The 20,906-nt window shown below is 43.6% G+C and overlaps 1 protein-coding gene across 3 annotated transcripts in view; it reads right to left on the reverse strand.

Moving 5' to 3' along the window:
• The window catches only part of dpp6a (dipeptidyl-peptidase 6a), a 75,249-nt gene that overhangs the window by 19,352 nt on the left and 34,991 nt on the right, over positions 1 to 20,906 (reverse strand). For 2 of the 3 annotated variants that reach the window (XM_077623964.1, XM_077623966.1), the window contains exons 2-8: positions 11,707 to 11,821; positions 8,903 to 9,001; positions 4,076 to 4,170; positions 3,819 to 3,893; positions 3,698 to 3,750; positions 2,672 to 2,753; positions 1,469 to 1,589 (exon numbers count right to left, since the gene is read on the reverse strand). In XM_077623964.1, coding sequence (XP_077480090.1) covers positions 1,469 to 1,589; positions 2,672 to 2,753; positions 3,698 to 3,750; positions 3,819 to 3,893; positions 4,076 to 4,170; positions 8,903 to 9,001; positions 11,707 to 11,821 — 640 coding nt within the window. Of the gene's footprint in view, positions 1 to 1,468; positions 1,590 to 2,671; positions 2,754 to 3,697; positions 3,751 to 3,818; positions 3,894 to 4,075; positions 4,171 to 8,902; positions 9,002 to 11,706; positions 11,822 to 17,760; positions 17,976 to 20,906 lie in introns of those variants that run through there. The other variant, XM_077623965.1, reaches the window with a different exon arrangement.

The raw sequence follows: 20,906 nt of genomic DNA on the forward strand, positions 1-20,906 counted from the left end.
CCATTGTGCGCTGGTGTCAATTTATTCAAATACGCCCCCCCCGCTGCCGCCTCCCCACTTCAAAGGGAGCAAATCTAGAGTTGACATCTTCAGTTGGCAAAGCTTATTGCGCCCGCGGGAACGCAAACAGCTGGCGGCAAACGCCACCGCCATCAAAGGCGAGGCCAGGCGCCCTTTTCTTCTTTTTATCAACGCCGGGCAGATTTCGAGGAGCCTTGGCCGTTCGCGCCGACCTTATATTATAATGTGTTATTATTATCAGGACTACTATTTATCATTACAATATAAACGATGGCTGATGTGCGAATATTAGTGCCAAAAAAATAAGAGACGAACTGAATTGAATCACAAATGTCATTCTGATAAACAGATTTTCAAACCAACGGTGATTATTTATCAAAGCGCGCAAGCTCGATTCAAAATAATCATAAATATTGTATCCCAAATAATTATTGGAAAGGTAGCTGAGGCCAGTTTTTGTTCTCTGCCAATTAAAAGCCTATCAAAAAGGTGGACTTCATCCAAAATGAAGATGGTCAAAGTGCGCGTGGTGAGAAAAAGGTTGGGCTCGAGGTTCCAAATATTGGACCACCGGAGCACCCCAAGGCTCCGTTCAAGAACCATTTATGTTTAGGGGTTACGTTAGTGCAGGGGTAGGGAACCTATGGCTCGGGAGCCACATATGGCTCTCCACTAACCTGTGAGGTAAACTATGGAAACTGCTGGTGAGAAAGCGCAGGAATAGGAGCATTACGTTGGTATTATGGCATTGACACTACCCCAGTGGCTTATAATAATTTTTTTTCATTACACTCTTTTGCATGGATTTTCTCATTGATACTCATTGATTAGCAACGACGTAACAATGTTGTCAAAATAATTCAGAGACTTTTTGTACTTTAAAAGTGGTGAAGTGACTAAAAAAGGCACACATTTTCATGTATGTTGACTTTTAAATTCGGAGCAGGGCTCTCAAGGATTAACATTTAAAAAATAGGAATTGTTTATGGCTCTTTCCATCAAAAAGGTTCCCGACCCCTGCGTTAGTGACTCGTATGGACTTGTACTCCATTGTGGTTGTTCTCACAGATTGTTTTGAAACTTGGTAGCCACGTAGCATCGTCCTCAGAGCGCCATTTTTGAAATACTTTTTGCCTAGAATTGCGGACTCATTGTCAAAAGTCTACAAGTGACTTTAAAAGAGTTGAATTAGCACGGCTCCTATTTTTTTTTATTTTTTTAGACAAATATCAATACTTGTACTTGTTCACCCTCCAATTGCGACGAGGCGAGAAGCGTGACGTGAGCGCTGCCGCTTAATTATTGCAAATGGAGCCATGTAGAACATTCAGTCTTTTCCACGGGGAGGCAAATTGACAGGTTCCATTTTAATTTACCTCGGCGGCGCAGGCGGGGGAACGTGGACGAAATGCTTAAAACGAAATCGCAAAGAAATCGCTGGGCTTACCTTCGTAGAGCCAGTCGCCCAGGCCGTTGAAGATGACGCCCTCCTTGCCGGTGGACACCAAGCGGATGGAACGGCTCTCCACCGTGGAGCGGTAGTAGATGTTGTTCTCGAAAATGAAGATCTAAAAAAAAAAAAAAGAAAAACAGCACAAAGTTGGTGACGTTTGGATGTCTGTGGCTGTCCAACGTAGAACTCAATTTACAACCATTTATCACAATCCATTTTATTCTTCACGTCAGATTATTTGCGGAAGAATAAAGAGAACTGGTTTGCGACCAATCGATTTGCAGATATATTTTATGACCATGTGGGAAAGCTTTATCCAAACGGTTGAATTTTTCCTTTTCATTTTCGCCGAATCGTGACGAAACGAAATGTTGGCGGGGGAGAAAAGCATGGAAATGTGCCGCGGTTGCGTCTGTTTTTATCGCTCACCCGCTGAGTTACGGCGCCCCCGATCTGGATCCACGAGCCAAAAGCCGCTGCCTTATCTCCCGTTTCCGGTAAATCCGTCCGCCCTCTCCCTCATCTCTTTTAAAAGTGTAAATCCGCGAGTTGATCTGGATGTCGGGCGGGTGAAAGACGTTCCCGCTAATGCGCTTCGGATTCTCTCTCACCTGTGATAAGGTGAGCGCAGCGCCGCGCCGCCTGGGTCGGACGCCCCCGAAGATAAAGCGCTCCTCTGTATGCCGATAACGGGCACGATATTGTCACTCTTCTCTTTTTGCCTCATACAAGATGGCGGTAAGAAAGTCAAGAAACGGAGCGATCTTGAGGGAAAATCCTGACAAGACTGAGCAAGAGCAAGACCTTCAAAACGAGGTCTCCCAAGACCTGATCCTGCCCGTGAACAAGTCGAAGAACGAAACCGTGGTCATGTCTCCGGTTCAAAAAAATGGAGGTGAATTTTCAATTGCTCGAGAATAGTGGTCTTCCCCGGTGTAAAGGAAACTGTCTAGGAAGTCCTCTAGGGTTCCTCAACTGGGACGCACATGTTCCTCGTGAGCGCAGATGGCGTCTTTTTCTAGGTCGAGGCACTAGAGGAGACTCGTTCCCCTTTCCACGGAAGTGGAGCGAGCCGGGGGATGTCCTCCAACGCGTTGTTTTCAGCGGAACCGAGTCAAACGCGTTGAGGTAACGAGCCGATCGCGGCTGAGCTTTTGTCCGAGTTGCCCTACGGTGGACGAAGAGGGAGGTCCTTACCAGTTGCTGACCCTGCGGACCCCATCCGGCGAACTGCAGCTGAGCGTTGCGCACCTCGGGCGGGTTCAAGTTCCACGTCTCGCTGTAGAAGACGGAACAGATCTTTAGATATGGCAAACATTCCCACCTAACAAGTAGCCAAATTCACAACAAGTTTTATGGGGGGGTTCCCAAAACCTGACGACTTCCCACAAACAAAAACCCAAGTACAGACGCTCCCCTACTTACGAACGAGTTAGGTTCTGAGCGATTGTTCATAAGTTGAATTTGTTTGTAAGTTGATTCAGTGCTATATTTTGTATTATAATTTATGTTTAAGGCCTTTATAAGTATATTGAAGGTTGATATAAGTGCATTTGTATGTTTAAGGCTTGTATAAGTAACACGCATTGGTTTGTACTGAAAAAAAAAACATTTAATAAAATGGAGAGAATATGTACAGTACTGTATAGAGAGAGATTTATGTATTAGAAACTGGTCGAAAGAAGCGATCTAACGACGATTGCACAGTTTTCTTCTTTTTTTCATCATAAATGATGCGGTAGCACTGTATGGCATCATTCAATTGATTTGCAAACTTTGTGCAACGTTCAATATTTGGGTCCTGCTGCTCGATCTTTATGTTTATAAATGGTACTGACGGTCGAACCATTCAAGTTGTATGACCGTGCAACGCTCACCACTCTCACGCGCATCAAGCTTTGTTATTATTGCCACTCGTTTCAAATGAAATGGCTTGGCTCTTCCTTGCAACTCCCTCACTAGAAGCCTTTCGCTTTTAACCAACCATATTGAATAATGGCTGCACGAGATATTTCATGATAAAAATGAAAAAGGTTCTTTGCGCACTGGCGATACGTCACGCACTTACGCAACTTATGCAACAAAATCGAACTTACGAACATTTTTCGACATAAACGCAATTTGCAGACATGTTCGTATGTACCGTTGTTCGTAAGTCGTATGTTCGTAAGTAGGGGAGCGTCTGTAAACCAAATTGCATTTGCAATAGCATTGCTGACTTACGGTGTCTCCAGGCTGCAAATGATGTAGAAGGCGGTGTAGGAGTACTGGTAGACCTGTGGGCAACGTAGGAGCAAAATGACAAAGAGTTCCTCTCCAGTTCCTGGAGGACATTTCAACTCACCGGCGCCACGTTGTAGGCCAGGAGAACATGCTTCGTGTCTGGAGACACCTCGTACTTGCTGGCTTTGTACATCTCCTGCGCGAGATAGGAAAAACAGCATTAAGCAGGCGTCCATGTCGATATCTCAGATGTTAACGGCAGTCAATAGGCTACCAATCACATTTCCTAGTAACGATAATCCGTTTAACCAAGGTTGGGATGAAAATGCCGCTAAACCAGAATCGCATTTTGCATTTTGATTGGTCGGAGAGACTTACAAACTTCTTGTGGTGGACCAGGATGGTCTTCTCGTCGGTGTCCACGTTCAGGCGGACCACGTTGCCATCGCGGTCCCGGTACAGCAACTCGTTATCTGGGGAGGAAATTAGATTTTATTTCAAATACAATTCAGAGTAAATATAATTTGACCAGCCGATTCCTAGCAAAAGGCGGGCTAATGTCCCACACGGCCACGGGGAGAACATGAAGCCTGGACCCAAGCGGGTATTGAACCCGGGACTTCAGAAATATCAGGCAAAAATGGTAAGATAATTTTTGCTAATTTCCCTTTGAAAAAGGGACGAACGGAGTCATGCAAAAGATCTTTTAGCATGTAGCTAACAGCGCGTTGGCGCTTTTACAAGTCCTCAGCCAAGCGGCGCCGGGCGGTAGCGGACGCCGACCTCTAAAACAGACGGACGGCGGCGCTTTAACGGCGGCACGGGGAAGCGTCAAATGGAACGAGGCTAGCGGGCGGTCTTGATCCATCGCAATGTCAATGGGACAAACTCGACGAGTAGCTCGTTGACGGCAATAGACGTCCAATCCATTTGAAGTGGAAGGATGGCAGCGAATTAAAAAAAGAACATGACAAATTATACACACTTATTTGCAGTTGAATTTTTCAATTAAACTAAATTCAGGCTTCAACAGGTTAAAATTAAAATGTGCCCTTCTTTTTGCTGTTGTTGGGGATGTGTACGAACGCTATCATTTGAATTGAAATGAACATAGAGGCAGAAAAAAGCAAAGGACGGCACAGCACTTTGGCGGATCCGGAAATATCCGGCCGGGCTCCCCCCGAGCGTGTCGGCAATCAAAGTGGCTTTGCTGCTAATTTAGTCACCGCTAATGGTCAATTAGCTAGCAGCTAGCAAACACGGCGCATAACAATCTACGGCTGCTAATTAGCGCTGTGCGTGCGCGGGGGGCTTAACGGGGAACAATTGATGGATACGAGGGGGACGTGGAAGGCTTGTTGAGCGACAAAAAATGGCAGAGTCTATCACCGTAACAGATTTGACCAATTATTAGGGATTTGCGATATTATGGCAGAAAGAAAATGGCCAACAACTTAATCACTCGTGACAAAAATCCTGCTAAAGCACACATACAAATGCAACATCTTTTTTTATAAATATAAATAATCAAAATAGTCACTATAACGGGTTAAAAGTTCATTCAAGTCCAACGTTTTAAGATTCTGAATTAATGTAAGGTTATATTTTTTGATGAAGTGGTAATTACAATTATTTGTATAATTTATGTATATTTTTATTTTTATTTATTTATTTATTTGTATATTTTTATTTTTATTTATTTATTTGTATATTTTTATTTATTTATTTGTATATGTTTATTTTTATTTATTTATTTGTATATTTTTATTTAGTTATTTGTTATTTATTCAGTCTTTGAAATATTTTTAGTTTGATTCTTTTAGCCTTATATGTTTTATTGTTACATTGTATCAACTGTATTTTCAAGTAAATTTAAAATATATATATATATATACATTTTTCAAGTAAATTTCAGTTTTAAAAAATACAAATATTAATACTATATTGACGTGCTTGTGCACCTTTGTAAAATTCTAATTCAGGCATGACCCGATTTTTTTTTTTTTATTGCTTTAGATGTTCCGCAAGATTCTCCTTCTCACTTGAGACAACGAAGCGGCTCGGGGAGGCGAGCGGAACATGAAATATTTCTGGCGCTGATGAAACAGCCACACGGAAATTTTGCTTGCCGCTGCTTTGTTCTGGCCCCAATCAAAGACGACGCCTGGGCCGTCTGATGTTTTATCAGCTAGCGTGCCGCGGCGGCGGCGCCCCGATTGTCGAGAGAGGAGGCGGGCGCCGCTCTTTCGTTTTGGTCTTTTGTGTTCCAAAACATGTTTGTCACAAGTATTAAAAAAATGGCGGAAGCGAAAAGTTTGCCATCGATGCTGTTTCCCACCCACTTTAAATGGATTGGACGCCTAGCGCTGTCAATGACCGCCTTCAAAGACAAACAAAACAAACAAGAAAAAAATCCCTAGTCAGTAGCAGCTAATAAAGGAAAAGTAAATATAGAAAATGCTGAAAGCAAATTTCGATTGGATGAGATAAAACCTTAATTAAATGAGTTTATCACTCGTAGATGTCCAATCTACTGTTGGCAAGTGGGGATGTTCATGGCTGGCAGCGCTCCCGTTCCAAAGGATTGGGCGCCAAGCGACGACGACGGCTGCCAACGAGTGGAGCGCCCAATTTGATTCTGAGAAAAGTAGCGTGAAGACGAAGTGGAGTCGCGGTGAAGTCTTAATTGGCATTCGGGAAGTGGCCTCCGCTCGCTGGGAATCAAATATGAACGCCGAGGTCGATTTGAATAATGGAGCCGCGTCTTATCGGGCGGCGGCGAGGTTGGAGATAAGGAAGGCGACAAGGACTTTGACGGTTTCCGTGGCGACGGGCGGATTATCGCTGCCTATTAAAGATGGCCGGATAAGAACAAAAGTTGCAGGAAGTTGCTTTCGCGCCGGATATCAAGCCGTTGCTTTGGTGCGGGAGGCGGGGCTTAGCGGAAGATGGGAGCCGCGTCTCGACCTTCGCCTAATCTGAGTCTAGGTTCCGTTTTGGTCTTGGTCAGTCTTGGTCTTATTACCGAGACTTCCCCAAAGTCTTGTTAAAGTCTTAGACCCGATACCCAAAAGACTTAGTTATGGATTGGGTCTCCGTCTTGCTTCAGTCTTGACCTTGACCTCATCTAAAGGAGTCTAGATTATCTTATCTAGTCTTCTGAATTTGGTTTTGCCCAAAAAGTCAGTCTTTGGTCATCGTTTTAGTTCTTGGTCGTGACTCCCCAAAGTCTTGATCTTGACTTGTACCCTGATTTAAGTAAAGTCTTAGACACCATACCCAAAAAACTGAATCTGAGCTTTCTTTCTGTCTCGTTCTTGACTTGCTAAAGTCTGAATCTTAACCTTACCTTGATGCTTCCCAATTTTCAAGTCTTGGTGATACTGAACCTGGCACACAATTTCCCCCAAAAATAATGGTCTTGTTTCTTGTCTTGGCTTCTAAAAGTCTACAACCTGAAGTCCTCCAACGGAGTCCGATCAGGGAATCCAGTCCCAAGTCTCGGTGTCGGTCTCGACTCGCCGATTGCAACCAAGTCACGGTCACGTCTGCATACCTGTCAACCTCTGCCGATAACTGCCCTTATAAATGATTATGATTCCCCTTACAAACCCCCCAAAAAACCTTACAAACACCGTACGAGTACGGTGTTTGTAAGGTTTTTGGGGGGTTTGTAAGGGGAATCATAATCATTTATAAGGGCAGTTATCGGCAGAGGTTGACAGGTATGCGTCTGAGTCGTGGCGTAGAGCGGAACGCCGCCTCGCCGCCATCTGCGAGCGCGGCGGCGCTCATGGTTCTAAATCTCCGGCGCAGTCGGCTGACGGCAGTTAAGGGACGTGTCATAATCAACGTTATTCCGCCAACGCCAAGGTGAAAGCCGTCTCCCCTCCCCGAAAGCCCCGTGGGACTCCCCGCCGGTGATGGCGGCAGCTGCTGGCCCATTTTAAATGGTCGTTTATTCGGGCGGCGTCCAATCGGCCTTCCGCGGTGAATTTCAATGAGTCGCTACTCGACGTCCAATCCATTCCAAGTGGGAGGGCGGTGTCGGATCAATCGTAAAAGATGCGAACCATGACATGAAAAAGGATTAAAGGATCAAACTAAAAATCTCAAATATAAATGTGAAAACAATAGGAATGAGGTTGTCCAAAAATCATTTTTTCATCGTCCTAAAATTGGCCAAAAATGGAAGTAAATGGCGTTTTGTGACGGCAGTACGAAAATAATAAAATGAACAGACTTATTAGCATTTGCGCTTTGATTTGAGTGCGCAAATTCCTGTTTTGATCTTTATCGCCGGAGTTTTACACGACTGACGACATAACGATGGCTCCACTTAGCGTCTTAATTGACTTGCGGAAACATAAAAGCGGCGGCCAAGCGACGGCGCTCCGATAAGGACGACAACAATCGGGCCAGTAAAGAGGTTGACGTTGTCTTGTTTCACGCTCAATAAATTAAATAATATCAATTAAAAAAAGTTCAAATAAACGATGTTATAAATAGGCTAGCTAGGATGGCTATTTTGCCACGAGCGCTCACTCCTGCTCCAAATGAATTTGACGTCTGGCACCTTCAATGGCATTAATTTGTTATTTTATATATTATTTACTGACTATTTATTTGCCGGTTTGTTTGTTGTTGTTATTTGTACACGTTGTGGTGAAGCTTTAAATCTCATTATACTAGTATAATGACAATAATCAGTTCAATTCCGTTCAATTGAATTCAATTCAGATTAGTTTAGTTCAATTTAGTTCCAATGAATTCAAATCAGTTGAGTTCAATTCAATTCAACTCAACTCAATTTACACCAATTCACTTAAAATCAAATTTAATTCAATTACCTTCAATTCAATTCCCTGCGATTCCATTCATTTCAATTCCCTTCAATTCAATTGATTTCAATTCAATTTGTTTCAATTAAATTCCCTGCAATGCAATTCAATTCCCTTCAATTCAATTCCCTCCAATTCAATTCCCTCCAATTCAATTCCCTTCAATTCAATGAGTTAGAGGCCGTCAAAGAATACGGTCCATTTTTGGCTTCTAAAAGTCCCCAGAATGCACTGGGAATTGAATAGAAGGCTAAATCTTTGGATTAAAGCGACATTCTAAACACCAGCGGAGCCACCCCTAGCCCTGAAGCGTCACCCGGGCCAGAGCGGCAAAAACGTGGGATAAGAGGAAGGCGGGGCTTACCGCCGATCCAGCGAGCGTCGGGGTCGTGGACCCTGAAGTCCTTCCGGAAAAGATCCTCCACGGTCACTTTGCCCTTGAGAGCCAGCCGGTCGTCTTCGCCTGCCAAAAAAGGAAAGAGGCGGTCTGAAATGGAAGCGTCCAATCAAACGCTCTTTCGGATTTATATTGATCTAAACGATGGCGTTGAAGGCGGTTGCTTTACGAGGCGATGCCGTTTCAGATCACTTTCAAGTCACTTTCCCTATAAAGCGGTTGACATGATCTCAAAATAATAATACAAATATCCCTACATTAAAAAGGTTACAATTCTTACAAAACAGCTATTTCTATTGTTTAAAAAAATAAGTTTTTAGCATTTTGATGCACCAATCACAAATTATCCATATATTCATAAAGCTAAATTTGAATTTTTCAAAGGACAACAAAGAGCCACTTTCCCTATAAAGCAGTTGACATGATCGCAAAATAATAATAACAAAAATATCCCTGCATTAGAGAGGTTACAATTCTTACAAAACCAACCACTTTTTTAACCTATTGGCGGCCATTGACAGCATACGGCGTCCAATCCATTTAAAGTACGACATACGGCCTATGAACAAAATGCCAGCCTTCCACTTGAAATGGACTGGACGTCTCAAAATAAAAGTATTTCAACATTTTAAAAAAAGAATTGGACACCCCTGCTTATAAGGTTAAACGGTCTTACGTGTCCAACAATAATTTTCTCCCAAAATCTGTTTTGAGGAATATGATGGAAGCTTATTGGGCGTTTATCTCCAAGCCAGCGTGACCGTCAACGTCAACCCGCATGGGCGCCGCGACGGCTGCGTTTCCGTCTTGGTTTTGGAAAAGCGGCGAGACGTGACGGGACGGGCGGGATTAACCTTGGCACGCTTCCGCTTTTAAAAGCACATTTTCCCGGATTTTCTTTCTACTCCGGGAGAGAGCGACGTCTTGGATCAAAGTGGCGGCGGGGATCCGTCAGCTTAAGCGGAACTGTCGCCCGCCGTCTTTCTCCCGTTGAAAGGCGGAGCTAATGACACGGGCGGCTGGCGAAAATGGGGAAGGTGGCGTGGAAAAAAGGAGTTTTTTAGAGAAAATACGCCTTACTATATACTATGTCGTTTTTTTTGAAGAAAATCAGCCTTACTATACTATGCCATTTTTTTAAAGAAAATAAGCCTTACTATACTATGTCGTTTTTTTGAAGAAAATAAGCCTCACTATACTATGCCGTTTTTTAAGAAAATAAGCCTTACTATACTATGTCGTTTTTTTGGAAGAAAATACGCCTCACTATACTATGTCGTTTTTTTTAAGAAAATAAGCCTCACTATACTATGTCGTTTTTTTAAAGAAAAAAGCCTTACTATACTATGCCGTTTTTTAAGAAAAAAAGCCTTATTATACTATGCCGTTTTTTTAAGAAAAAAGCCTTACTATACTATGTTGTTTTTTAAAAGAAAAAAGCCTTACTATACTGTCGTTTTTTAAAGAAAAAGCCTTACTATATACTATGTCGTTTTTTTAAAGAAAAAAGCCTTACTATACTATGTTGTTTTTTAAGAAAAAAAGGCTTACTATACTATGTCGTTTTTTAAAAGAAAAAAGCCTCACTATACTATGTTGTTTTTTAAGAAAATAAGCCTTACTATACTATGTCGTTTTTTCATTCTTTTTTTTAATAAATGGCGAGGCGCAAATCCCCTTCTTGTTTTTTTTCTATCTCCAAATGTGATGGACGGCGTCAGCACTTTCCAAACGCCGACTTCAATTTCAAGCGTGCAAAAAATGGGATTAGCTTGCCTCCACATTCAATTTTCTGCTTGTTTTTCCTAACCGGACTAGTGGGCCGTGACTACCTCAAATTCGGTTGTATTTAACTTTAAAATACACAAAAGTTGCAATATTTCATTGTCATGCTGCATCTTCTGGACTATAAGTTGCACTTTTTCTAATACTTGGGTACGACTTTGTGTATTTTTTCACCGACAGCCTGTTGTGTATTTTCTTTTAGGCCATTTCGCCTATTTATCCTGTTATTGACCATTTTACTATTCTCATTTTAACGTATGTTTGTTCTTATTTTCTGATTAAATGAATAACGGCCCTCCACAAAATGCGACTTATACTCCAGTGCGACTTTGTTTTTTTTCTGTCCAACCACCTATTGTGTATTTTTTAGGCTATTGCTACTTTTTTATGCCATTATTATCTATTCAGCCCGTTATTCTCCATTGTACTACTCATATTTTAACGTATGTTTGTCCTTATTTTCTGATTAAATAAAAACCGTCCCTCCATAAAATGCAATTTTTTTTTGTCCAACTGCCTTTTGTGTATTTTTTTTAGGCTATTGCTACTTTTTTATGCCATTATTATCCATTAAGCCTGTTATTCTCCATTATATTCCTCTTATTTTAACGTACGTTTGTCCTTATTTTCTAATTAAATAAAAACCATCCCTCCACAAAATGCAAATTATTTTTTTGGTCCAACCGCCTGTTGTGTATTTTTTTTTAGGCTATTGCTACTTTTTTATGCCATTTGTATCTATTCACGCTGTTATTCTCCATTATATTCCTCTTATTTTAACACATATTAGTTCTTATTTTCTGATCTAATTAAAAAAAACGTCTCTTCCAAAAATGCGACTTATACTCCAGTACGACTTTTCCTATTCTCTGGCTGGTGCAATTTATAGTCCGAAAAATACCTTGTTTTGTTTATACCTTGGCAAAAACGAAGCGCTAACACTAAGTTTTCAGACAAGCTAACGAGCGATTTTGTTGACGGCCTACCTGGCGTCAACAGGACGACGGAGGTGACGATCAGCGAGCAGATGACCAGAATGACGAGCAGGGCGATCGCTATTCCCTTCCAGTTCCTCTGCGGCGGGTTGCTGCCCACCAACTCCTGCAAAAAGGGGGGAGGGGTGAGGGAGGGGAGAGAAGGGGCGAGTTAGAGGCACGCCGGGAGTCAATCAGGGCGCAATTTGTGCGGAGATGAAGACGGGATGACAGAAAATTGAAAGCGGCGCCGTGTTGGAAATGAGGGACCGGCGCGTACAAGACCATCGCTCGCCGGCTAACGAGAGGAATCAAACGGGGGAAGGGGCGCGGGGGTGACGGGGCCGAGGGGGAGGTGTAAACTAGTCACCGCCTCGACGATTTCAAGGAGAAAAAACAGCGGCGCCGGCCGGGGAAGACGTTTCCTAATGATGCGCTGGCGGGCCGCCGCAACCTGTGACACGTCGCTTTGGATGAGGAGGGTCGGTCGGTCGGTCGGTCGTCCTTGGTTAAAAACAACCTTGGGGGAAAAACCACAAAAGCGGCGAGGAGACTATTTGGGTGAAAAGTTTGTCTTGCAAAAAAAGCGGAAAAGTTATTTTGCAAGAGAGAAGCTGGAGCATTTTCATTGGTTGACTCGGATTGGCGTCCAATCTAGCGGGATCCAATCGGGACATCCGAAAGGAGCCGCGCCGCTCCAAATTTCCCACGGCGAGATAACTTGGCGTCGGGTCAAAAATGCGGCGGTGGAGGATGATTAAGTTCCTAATTAGTTTTTAAAAAAGATCAAGAAGGGAGCCAAGCGGGAAATAACCACAACGCTCTGCCGCTTAATGAAGACGCCGCCGAGGAAGCGGACCTCCGCCGCGACCCCTCGCCGTAATTGAAAAGGAACCCGAGGAACGTTGGCGTCGGGGATGGAGTGGGAATCCGCGTCATCCCGGTCCTTGTGGGCTGACCTTTGTTTTTCGCATGCGGGAAGAGCAAATATTCTCTATTTTTCAATAATAAATCATTTTAACTTTAGCATGAAACATGATTTGCATCGAGCGGAGGTCGGAGGCCCCCGATTGGACGTTCATCGTCGTCAAAGAGTCCAATCATAAAAGGAGAGAAGAATAAAAAAACAAAAAAAACAAATCAACAGCGGCAGTTTGGAAGATTGTTTTGGGTATTCCCTCCCGTCCGTCCGTCTTAGCGTCGCTAGCGTGAAGAATTGAAAAATAACTTTTCTTTTCTTCTTATCGCGCTGGGCGTCCATTCGGCGAGGCGGCTTAAATAAATTGCCGTCACGGAATCCATGCGCGGCGCCGACACGAGTTTTGGAGAGGAAAAAAAAGACGATGTTTGCTCGGGCTAATGTATTCCAGCCTGCTGCTTTTTTGGGGCAAAATATCAACATGCAACTCTTAATGCGAGAGCCGATTGGACGGACACGATTGGATAAAAGGGCCATTTTTTGAGCAGCGGTCGATGCAGACCCTCCGATAAAAAAAGTAATTTCCGATTTTTGGGACATTTTTACAGTTACCGTATTTTCACGACTATACGGCGCATCGTATTTTAAGCCGCAGTGTCAGTAACGAGTGCTATTTCTGTATTTTACACACACAAAGGACGCACCGTTTTTATAGACGCAGCTAGGCATGGCAAAACATACACCAGCTTAAACATACGGACACACGCTAAAAACACGTTTTTAAAAAGACAACGGAAGCAAAACTGAGTTGGGTTGTACTTTATTTAGCCATTTTACAACTTACTCACGTCATCATCACCCACTAATCCATCAAAGTCCTCATTTTCTGTGTCCGAATTGAACAAATGTCCAAATGAGTCATCAAAAATGCTGAGTTTTATTCGTTCGTCCAGGCGGCCACAATCCATTCGCAAATAGTAGCTAGCGTAACTTTTCCAACGGTGCTTTCCATGCTTCCTCAAGCTGTATTGATGTCGATGTATACAGGTCACAATCCATTGGGTGTATTGACAAAAGAACTACATATCCCAGCAGTCACTGCGCAGTACTTTTTCTACAAGGAAAATATTAGAGTCGGTGTACCCTATCGACTGATTTATTTGATCTTATCGTGATAACAATTTTAGTATTGGTCCATATATAAAGCGCACTGGATTATAAGGCGCCCTGTCTATTTTGGAGAAAATTTAAGACTTTTATGTGCGCCTTATAGTCGTGAAAATACGGTAGCTTGTTGTCTCCGCGATATGAGGAAAAATTAGCATCACAATAGGGGATATTTTCTATCGGGATATTTAGCCACGGCTAAGCTAGTTGCGATACGCAATAATTCTGGACACTTATTTGGCATTAAGGTCAGCAAAAGATTCAAATCTGACCACTAGGGGGCGATATAACAGAGAGTCATGGAGACAAAAGCAGGCTTTCACAATTACTGCGATATATTTATAAACATGTCCCAGTTTCTGGGATAAAACGGCGGCATTTTGGTCCAGAATTGACCCCGCCAGATTGATTGGTTCCTTTTCGGGGCCAGAGAAACATTTTGAAAAGGTCTACGCTCGACCTCATGCATTTTTCAACGCCGTCCGAGCGAGAAGTCGTGAAAGAAAAGCTCCGCCAGAGAATAGCGGGGCAATCAGGCGGCGAACGTCTGGCAGCTGTCGCTCGGCGCCCCCCCCCCCGGAAGGCGGCGCCCGAGCTCGGGTCGGCCGCCGTAATTGGGCCCGTTATTGATTTCCGGCCCGGTCGTCACGCCCGAGGTGACCTTTTGTCGGAGAATAATTGCTCTATTAGCAGTTTTATTCGGGCAGCCGCCGGCTACGGCGCCCCATTATCGGCCAATAAGACTTCTCGGGGCAGTAAAAGAGCGGCCGTGTTGTGATAGGTGGGACGGCCGGGCCGATTGGAACCTCGGCCCACCCGCTTTCCTTTCACCTGGCGAGCGGCATGGCGGTAGAAAAAAAAATCACTTTGGCCGAAATGGTGGCGCGCCGCAAAAAAACAACAACTATTAACTGGCTTTGCGGCGCAACGGCTCTTTAAAACGTCTTGGTTGCCTCAAAGAGAAAACAAAGCACTTGTTATGGCGCCGGTTGATGTAGTGAGCTTTGCTGGGGGTTTGTTTTTCTAACATTTATAACAAAAAAACAAAGATATATATACAGAATTATTATTGCCACCTGAAAGCGGTGGGTATCGTGACAAAATGGAGGCAGAATAATCCTGTTTTTTAGCGTTTTATTAAATACACCGATTGGAAAATCAAATTAGGGCAGAAAGTACACGCAACTAAAATCCAAATTGATCCAGCGGTAAGGATCAAAATACCTGCCATTGGGATTTTTAATAGCTAATCACAGATTAGTAATCCGTAGCCACTTTTGGTTAGGTAGTATCCAATTCATATCATTTACACATTAGAAGGAAAAAAGCAGGAATTAAAGTGCAAAGGTTTTTTTGCCAGAATATACAGTGGCGCCAAAATTTGGACAAAAACATCCTGATCGATTTTGATTGGCCACCTGAATATCCAATGGGGAAGAAATGACACTATACAATTTTCCTAAACACTACTACTACTACTGCTACTACTACAACTACTACTACGACTACTACTTCTACTACTACTACTTCTACTACTACTACTGCTACGACTACAACTACTACTACTACTTCTACTACTACTGCTGCTACTACTACTTCTACTACTGCTACTACTACTACTGCTACGACTACTACTTCTACTAACACTACTACTACTTCTACTGCTGCTACTACTACTACGACTACAACTACTACGACTGCTACGACTACAACTACTACTACGACTACTTCTTCCACTACTACTACTATGACTACTTGTACTACTACTACTTCTTCCACTACTACTACTACTACAACTTCTACTACTACTTCTTCCACTACTACTACTACTTCTTCCACTACTACCACTACTTCTACTACGACGACTACTTCTACTACTACTTCTACTACTACGACTACTACTCCAGACTATGACTGGAGTAAATGATTTAACGCTACTTGAAGGTTTGCCTTTGAATGTAGTAAATAATCCTGAATTCCACGTTCTATTTAAAAACCCAAACAAGGCAATTTTTAGATTTCATCTGTGACATCGCCATGGCAACGCGGCCCCGGCTCGTCGTGGAGACGAGTGGCACTTTTAGACGCAATGTCGAATTCCGGCGACGGGGTAGCGGGCCAATTGGCGGCACGCCGCCCATTTTCCCACCCCCGCTGTCACTTTTTAAAAAGCCCTTCCTTCGGGAACGCCAATGTTATTCCCCCCCGCCGTGAGAAAAAAGGCGCGGCGCGGTAACGGCCAGGGTTTCGGGCGATGGAGTCAGCGGGAGCGCCGAGGCGGCTCGGTGTGATTCTTAGCGGGGGGAGGGCGGAGACCCACGACGATCCTTTAACGACATTGGGCGCCCGCGATTAACAGCCGCCGGCTCGGTGCGATGGGGCGGCGGCTTCAAGGCGGGCCCAATTAAAGCGCCCGCCGCGTTTCGATCACACGAAGCCGTCGCCCTAATTGGAATGCGGCCTACTCGTTTACTCGTTATGAGCTTTCTTCGAAGGCTTTGGCGACTCGTCGGAGGAGAGAGACGTGACTTCACTTAGTTCCGGTGGTTAGCCGCTGGCGAATGGACGCTACCTTAACGGGGCAAAGCGGGAAAGGAGGAATTATTTTCATTTGGCTTGATCAAGATATGGAAATTGAGACTTTAAGTTAAAGTGATAACATGATAAAAACAGGTCCTTTTAACATTTTGTGCAAAATGAACCAAATCCGCCAAGTGGATGAGTTAACTCACTTTGAAATTCAAGAGGTTCATCTCATGAACATTGAACTTCATTCCGATATAAATATTGACGACCAATGAGCAATTCTATATTTGAAACTCACATGACCAAGAGCATGCAAATTCAGCCCAGCTAAAGATTGTTTACGAAAATCTAAATGTCAAGCGGTATTACCATTTTCAATGGCAATGATGTTTTGAAAAATATTTGAAAATATTCTATATATCACATTCCGCCCCCTTTACTGCCGACGGACGTCCAATCCCCCCCTTTGACGGCTGCCAGCCCTCCCAATCAAAGCCAATGGGACCTCGACCTCGCCGCCCACGGGAACCGATGAGCCGTGAGCCATTTTCAAAAGCGGATCTTTTATTTTCCCCGCCGTCTTTTTAAGCGGCGACTTTTGAGCCATTTCAAAAGAAGAAGAGTCTCGCCACTTCTCCAGGCTCAGAGCGGCTTTAAAGTGGGATCGCAGCGCCGCGCCTTTAACGAGGGGGATCGGACGCCTCGGCCGATCCGCCTTTAAGTGCTCGCCCGCCTTAGGAGACTCTCGGGCGAGAGCTTTAAAGCGTTCTCTTGATCTCTTTCTTTTCTCCTTTTAAAGTAGGCAAATGTCACGTTCGGGTCGAAAGGGAAACTCGGCATTTAGCGATTGAAAAGCGGAATTTTTGGGGGCTCAAGTCCGGTCAAAAGCAAGATCTTGCGTGGAATCTCGTTGAAGCGAGCCATCCATTGAGTCCACCTAAAACGCAGGTGTAGAAAAGGGGGCGGGGCCAGATGAAGCACGCCCGCAAACTGACCTTTGGTTTTTTTTGGTATTCAAACAAATATTCATCCTAAAACAATTTTTACTACATCAATAGGGTCTATTATTAGGAAAACAAAGTCCAAAACTATTCGTCACTATTTTTGTCTGCCGATGACGACGATGGACGTCCGATGAATTTCAACCGTCCCATTGACGGCGTCCCATTCCTCAATGGCAGTCAATACGGACGGTCACATTGGAATCATTATTTTTAGACTACAAGTTGACCAAAACCGTTTTAAATCATTTCGATGGAAAAAGATGTCATTGTCGCCCCCCAAAAAACGCCCCCGACTGCCCGCTTCTAATTGCACGCGTCGTTTCACGTCACCTATTTATTTATTTTCTCGTCCGACCCACGTTCGCAAAAAGTCCGAGCGCGTCGGTGCCCGTCGACGCGCAAAGTTGATTGGACTGCGGCGGACGGCGGGGCCGTTTTTTTTTTCGCTACCTCCTCCTGCTGCGGAGCCGCTTTGGGCCGGTCGCCGTCCTTGGCGGTGGTCATGCCGGACCAGGCCCCCGGGGGGGGAGAAAGAGCCCGCCCGGGACGAAGCCGCCGCGAGCCGAGCCGAGCCGGCGGCAACCGGTGGGCGCCGGCTGACGAGGAAGAAGAGGGAGCTCCTCCGACGAGGAAGGTGAGCAAAGGACGCGCTGCTCGGGACTGAGATGAAGAGGAGGAAGAGGAGAGCGAGCGAGAGAGCGAGAGAGAGCGAGAGAGAGCGAGAGGGAAAGGGCGAGCGAGGGCTGACGCGCCAACGCATCAATTCAAGACGACGCGCGTGCAAATGAGGCGGCGGGACCTCCATGTTGAATTCATGAGGAATCGGGGCTCATTGAATATTAATCGGGCGCCGTCCCGGCCAGCTAATTACAATCGCTAATAGGCTAACCGGAGAATAAAAGAGCACCAGGGGACGGCGGCGGCAGCGGCGATGGCGAGGGGCAAAAGGGTCGTTTCCAGGCGCTTGGCAGATGCTTTTAATTGGGAGTTAAATTTGCCATGTACAGTATTTTCACGACTATAAGGCGCACTGCATTATAAGGCGCACCCTCAATGAATGACACATTTTAATTTTTTTCCCATATATAAAGCACACTGGATTATAAGGCACCCTGTCTATTTTGGAGAAAATTTAAGACTTTTAAGTGCGCCTTATAGTCGTGAAAATACGGTATATTTTATTTTGAAAGGGTTCACCTTTGACGCTAGTTGTCCCCAATCAGACAGTCTTTCTTGAATGCATTTGTTATTGTTACTTTTTATAGCGTTTTTATTGTAATTATTGCTATGTTGACGTATTACCCTTATTTAATAGACATTTGTACAATATATAGCGCTTCATAAATTCTGTCATTTATTTTCAATTCCTCCATTTAATAATGTATAAATTACCGTATTTTCACGACTATAAGGCGCACTTAAAAGTCTTAAATTTTCTCCAAAATAGACAGGGCGCCTTATAATCCAGTGTGCTTTATATATGGAAAAAAAATTAAAATGTGTCATTCATTGAGGGTGCGCCTTATAATGCAGTGCGCCTTATAGTCATGAAAATACTGTACTACTCATTCGGCGACAGACGTAGCATCATTTTGGACGTTTTGATTGGATGATGATAGGTGTTTCTTTACATAACAGTTTTTCCACATAACTAAATGCTACAAAAAGATTGATAGTGGTCAGAGAGAAAAAAACGCGACTTATACTCCGGAAAATACGGAAATAATGAATTGAAAAAAATCGTACGTTGCTATTTTGCCGGGGAATTGATTTATACAGTCGATTTTTTTTACTTGTTGGAGCTCACCGAAGTTTTGCGGACCCTTTGAAGGCAGGGGGTCCCAATTTTGGAGCTCGGCTCTCCCGCTGCAAATAAATGTTGACGATGGGCTGGGAAAAAAAAATCATCCTGGGCTTTTGTTGCGTGACCACCCGAGTTTTTTCCCCCTTCTTTTAGACAAGGAGCAAAAGAGACAAACCCCCCCGCGGTAAATTATCGACGGAACACCGGCCAACGCGACTTTGAGTTGCCCAATCGATGCGGCAAATAATCTTCCCCGGGGAGATGACGAGCGAGCGAGCGCGCCGATTCAGCAGCGGTAACGATTCTTGACGGAGGGCCCCGTTAGAAGACCGCTGTCTTGAAGCCTCCTTTTGGGGGGGGGGGGGGGGGGCGTGGTCTATGGGGGCGGGGTCTGGCGGTTTGCTATGGAGGGACTCCAATTTCTATCAAATGGGCTTCATTTAAAAAGCAAATGATTCACTTGGAACGTTCGATAAATGTAAATAAAGCAGTGATTTTTTTTGTACTCTATTAATGTAAAATTTTAATTTTTTTATTAGAGGAAATGAGGCTGATTAGGAGGCTGTTATTATTTTATTCAGTCTTTTAAAAACTATTTTGTGAATATTTTTTATTCATTTTCATTGCATATTTAATGTTCCGATGATTGCCGAAATGGTATTACTGGTTATTTAATTTTATTATATTAATACAGACGCTCCCCTACTTACGAACATTCGACTTACGAACATTCGACTTACGAACAACGGTACATACGAACATGTCTGTGTGAACGTATCTCCAGTGCGCAAAGAACCTTTTTCATTTGTATTATTAAATATCTCGTGCATCCATTATTGAATATGGTTGGTGAAAAGCGAAAGGCTTCTATTGAGGGAGGTGCAAGGAAGAGGCAAGCCATTTCATTTGAAATGAGTGGCAATAATAACGAAGCTTGATGCGCGTGAGAGTGGTGAGCGTTGCACGGGCATACAACTTGAATCGTTCGACCCTCAGTACCATTTATAAACAGAAAGATGGAGCAGCAGGACCCAAATATTGAACGTTGCACAAAGTTTGCAAATCAATTGAATGATGCCATACAGTGCTACCGCATCATTTATGATGAAAAAAAGAAAACTGCAATCGTCATTAGATAGCTTCTTTCGGCCAGTTTCTAGTAAATCTCTCTCTCTCTCTAATGTATGTATACAGTACTGTATGTATTCTCTCCATTTTATTAAATGTTTTTTTTCAGTACAAACCAGTGTGTGTTGCTTATACAAGCCTTAAACATACAAATGCACTTATATAAACCTTCAATATACTTATATAGGCCTTAAACATAAATTATAATACAAAAGATAGCACTGAATCAACTTACAAACAAATTCAACTTATGAACAATCGCTCGGAACCTAACTCGTTCGTAAGTAGGGGAGCGTCTGTATATATGAAATATTTCATTCATATTTTGAAAGTACATAATTTTTAAAGATTTGTTAGTGTATTTGTTAAGTCGGGCAAATTGAGTTAGCGACAAGGTTGCAGCCGGATTGGACGTCTATTGGAGTCAAGGGCAGCCAACGAGTGAAGAAAGACATTACGGGAATTTGAAACGCTTTTACATTTTGGTGCGCCACTGGAAAAAAAAAGTGCTGATGTTGGAGTGAGATTCCCATTTTTGTCAATATGGCAAGATGGGGCTGTTTTCCCTTTAACTTCCAAGTGAATAATGCATGAACAGTAATGGCGGCGTCCCAAGCGATTTATTGAACGCTGATCCAAATGAGGATTGCTTTTGCTCGCTATT

Source organism: Stigmatopora argus, chromosome 17 (genome assembly GCF_051989625.1).
Source record: "Stigmatopora argus isolate UIUO_Sarg chromosome 17, RoL_Sarg_1.0, whole genome shotgun sequence".
NCBI lineage: Eukaryota > Metazoa > Chordata > Actinopteri > Syngnathiformes > Syngnathidae > Stigmatopora > Stigmatopora argus.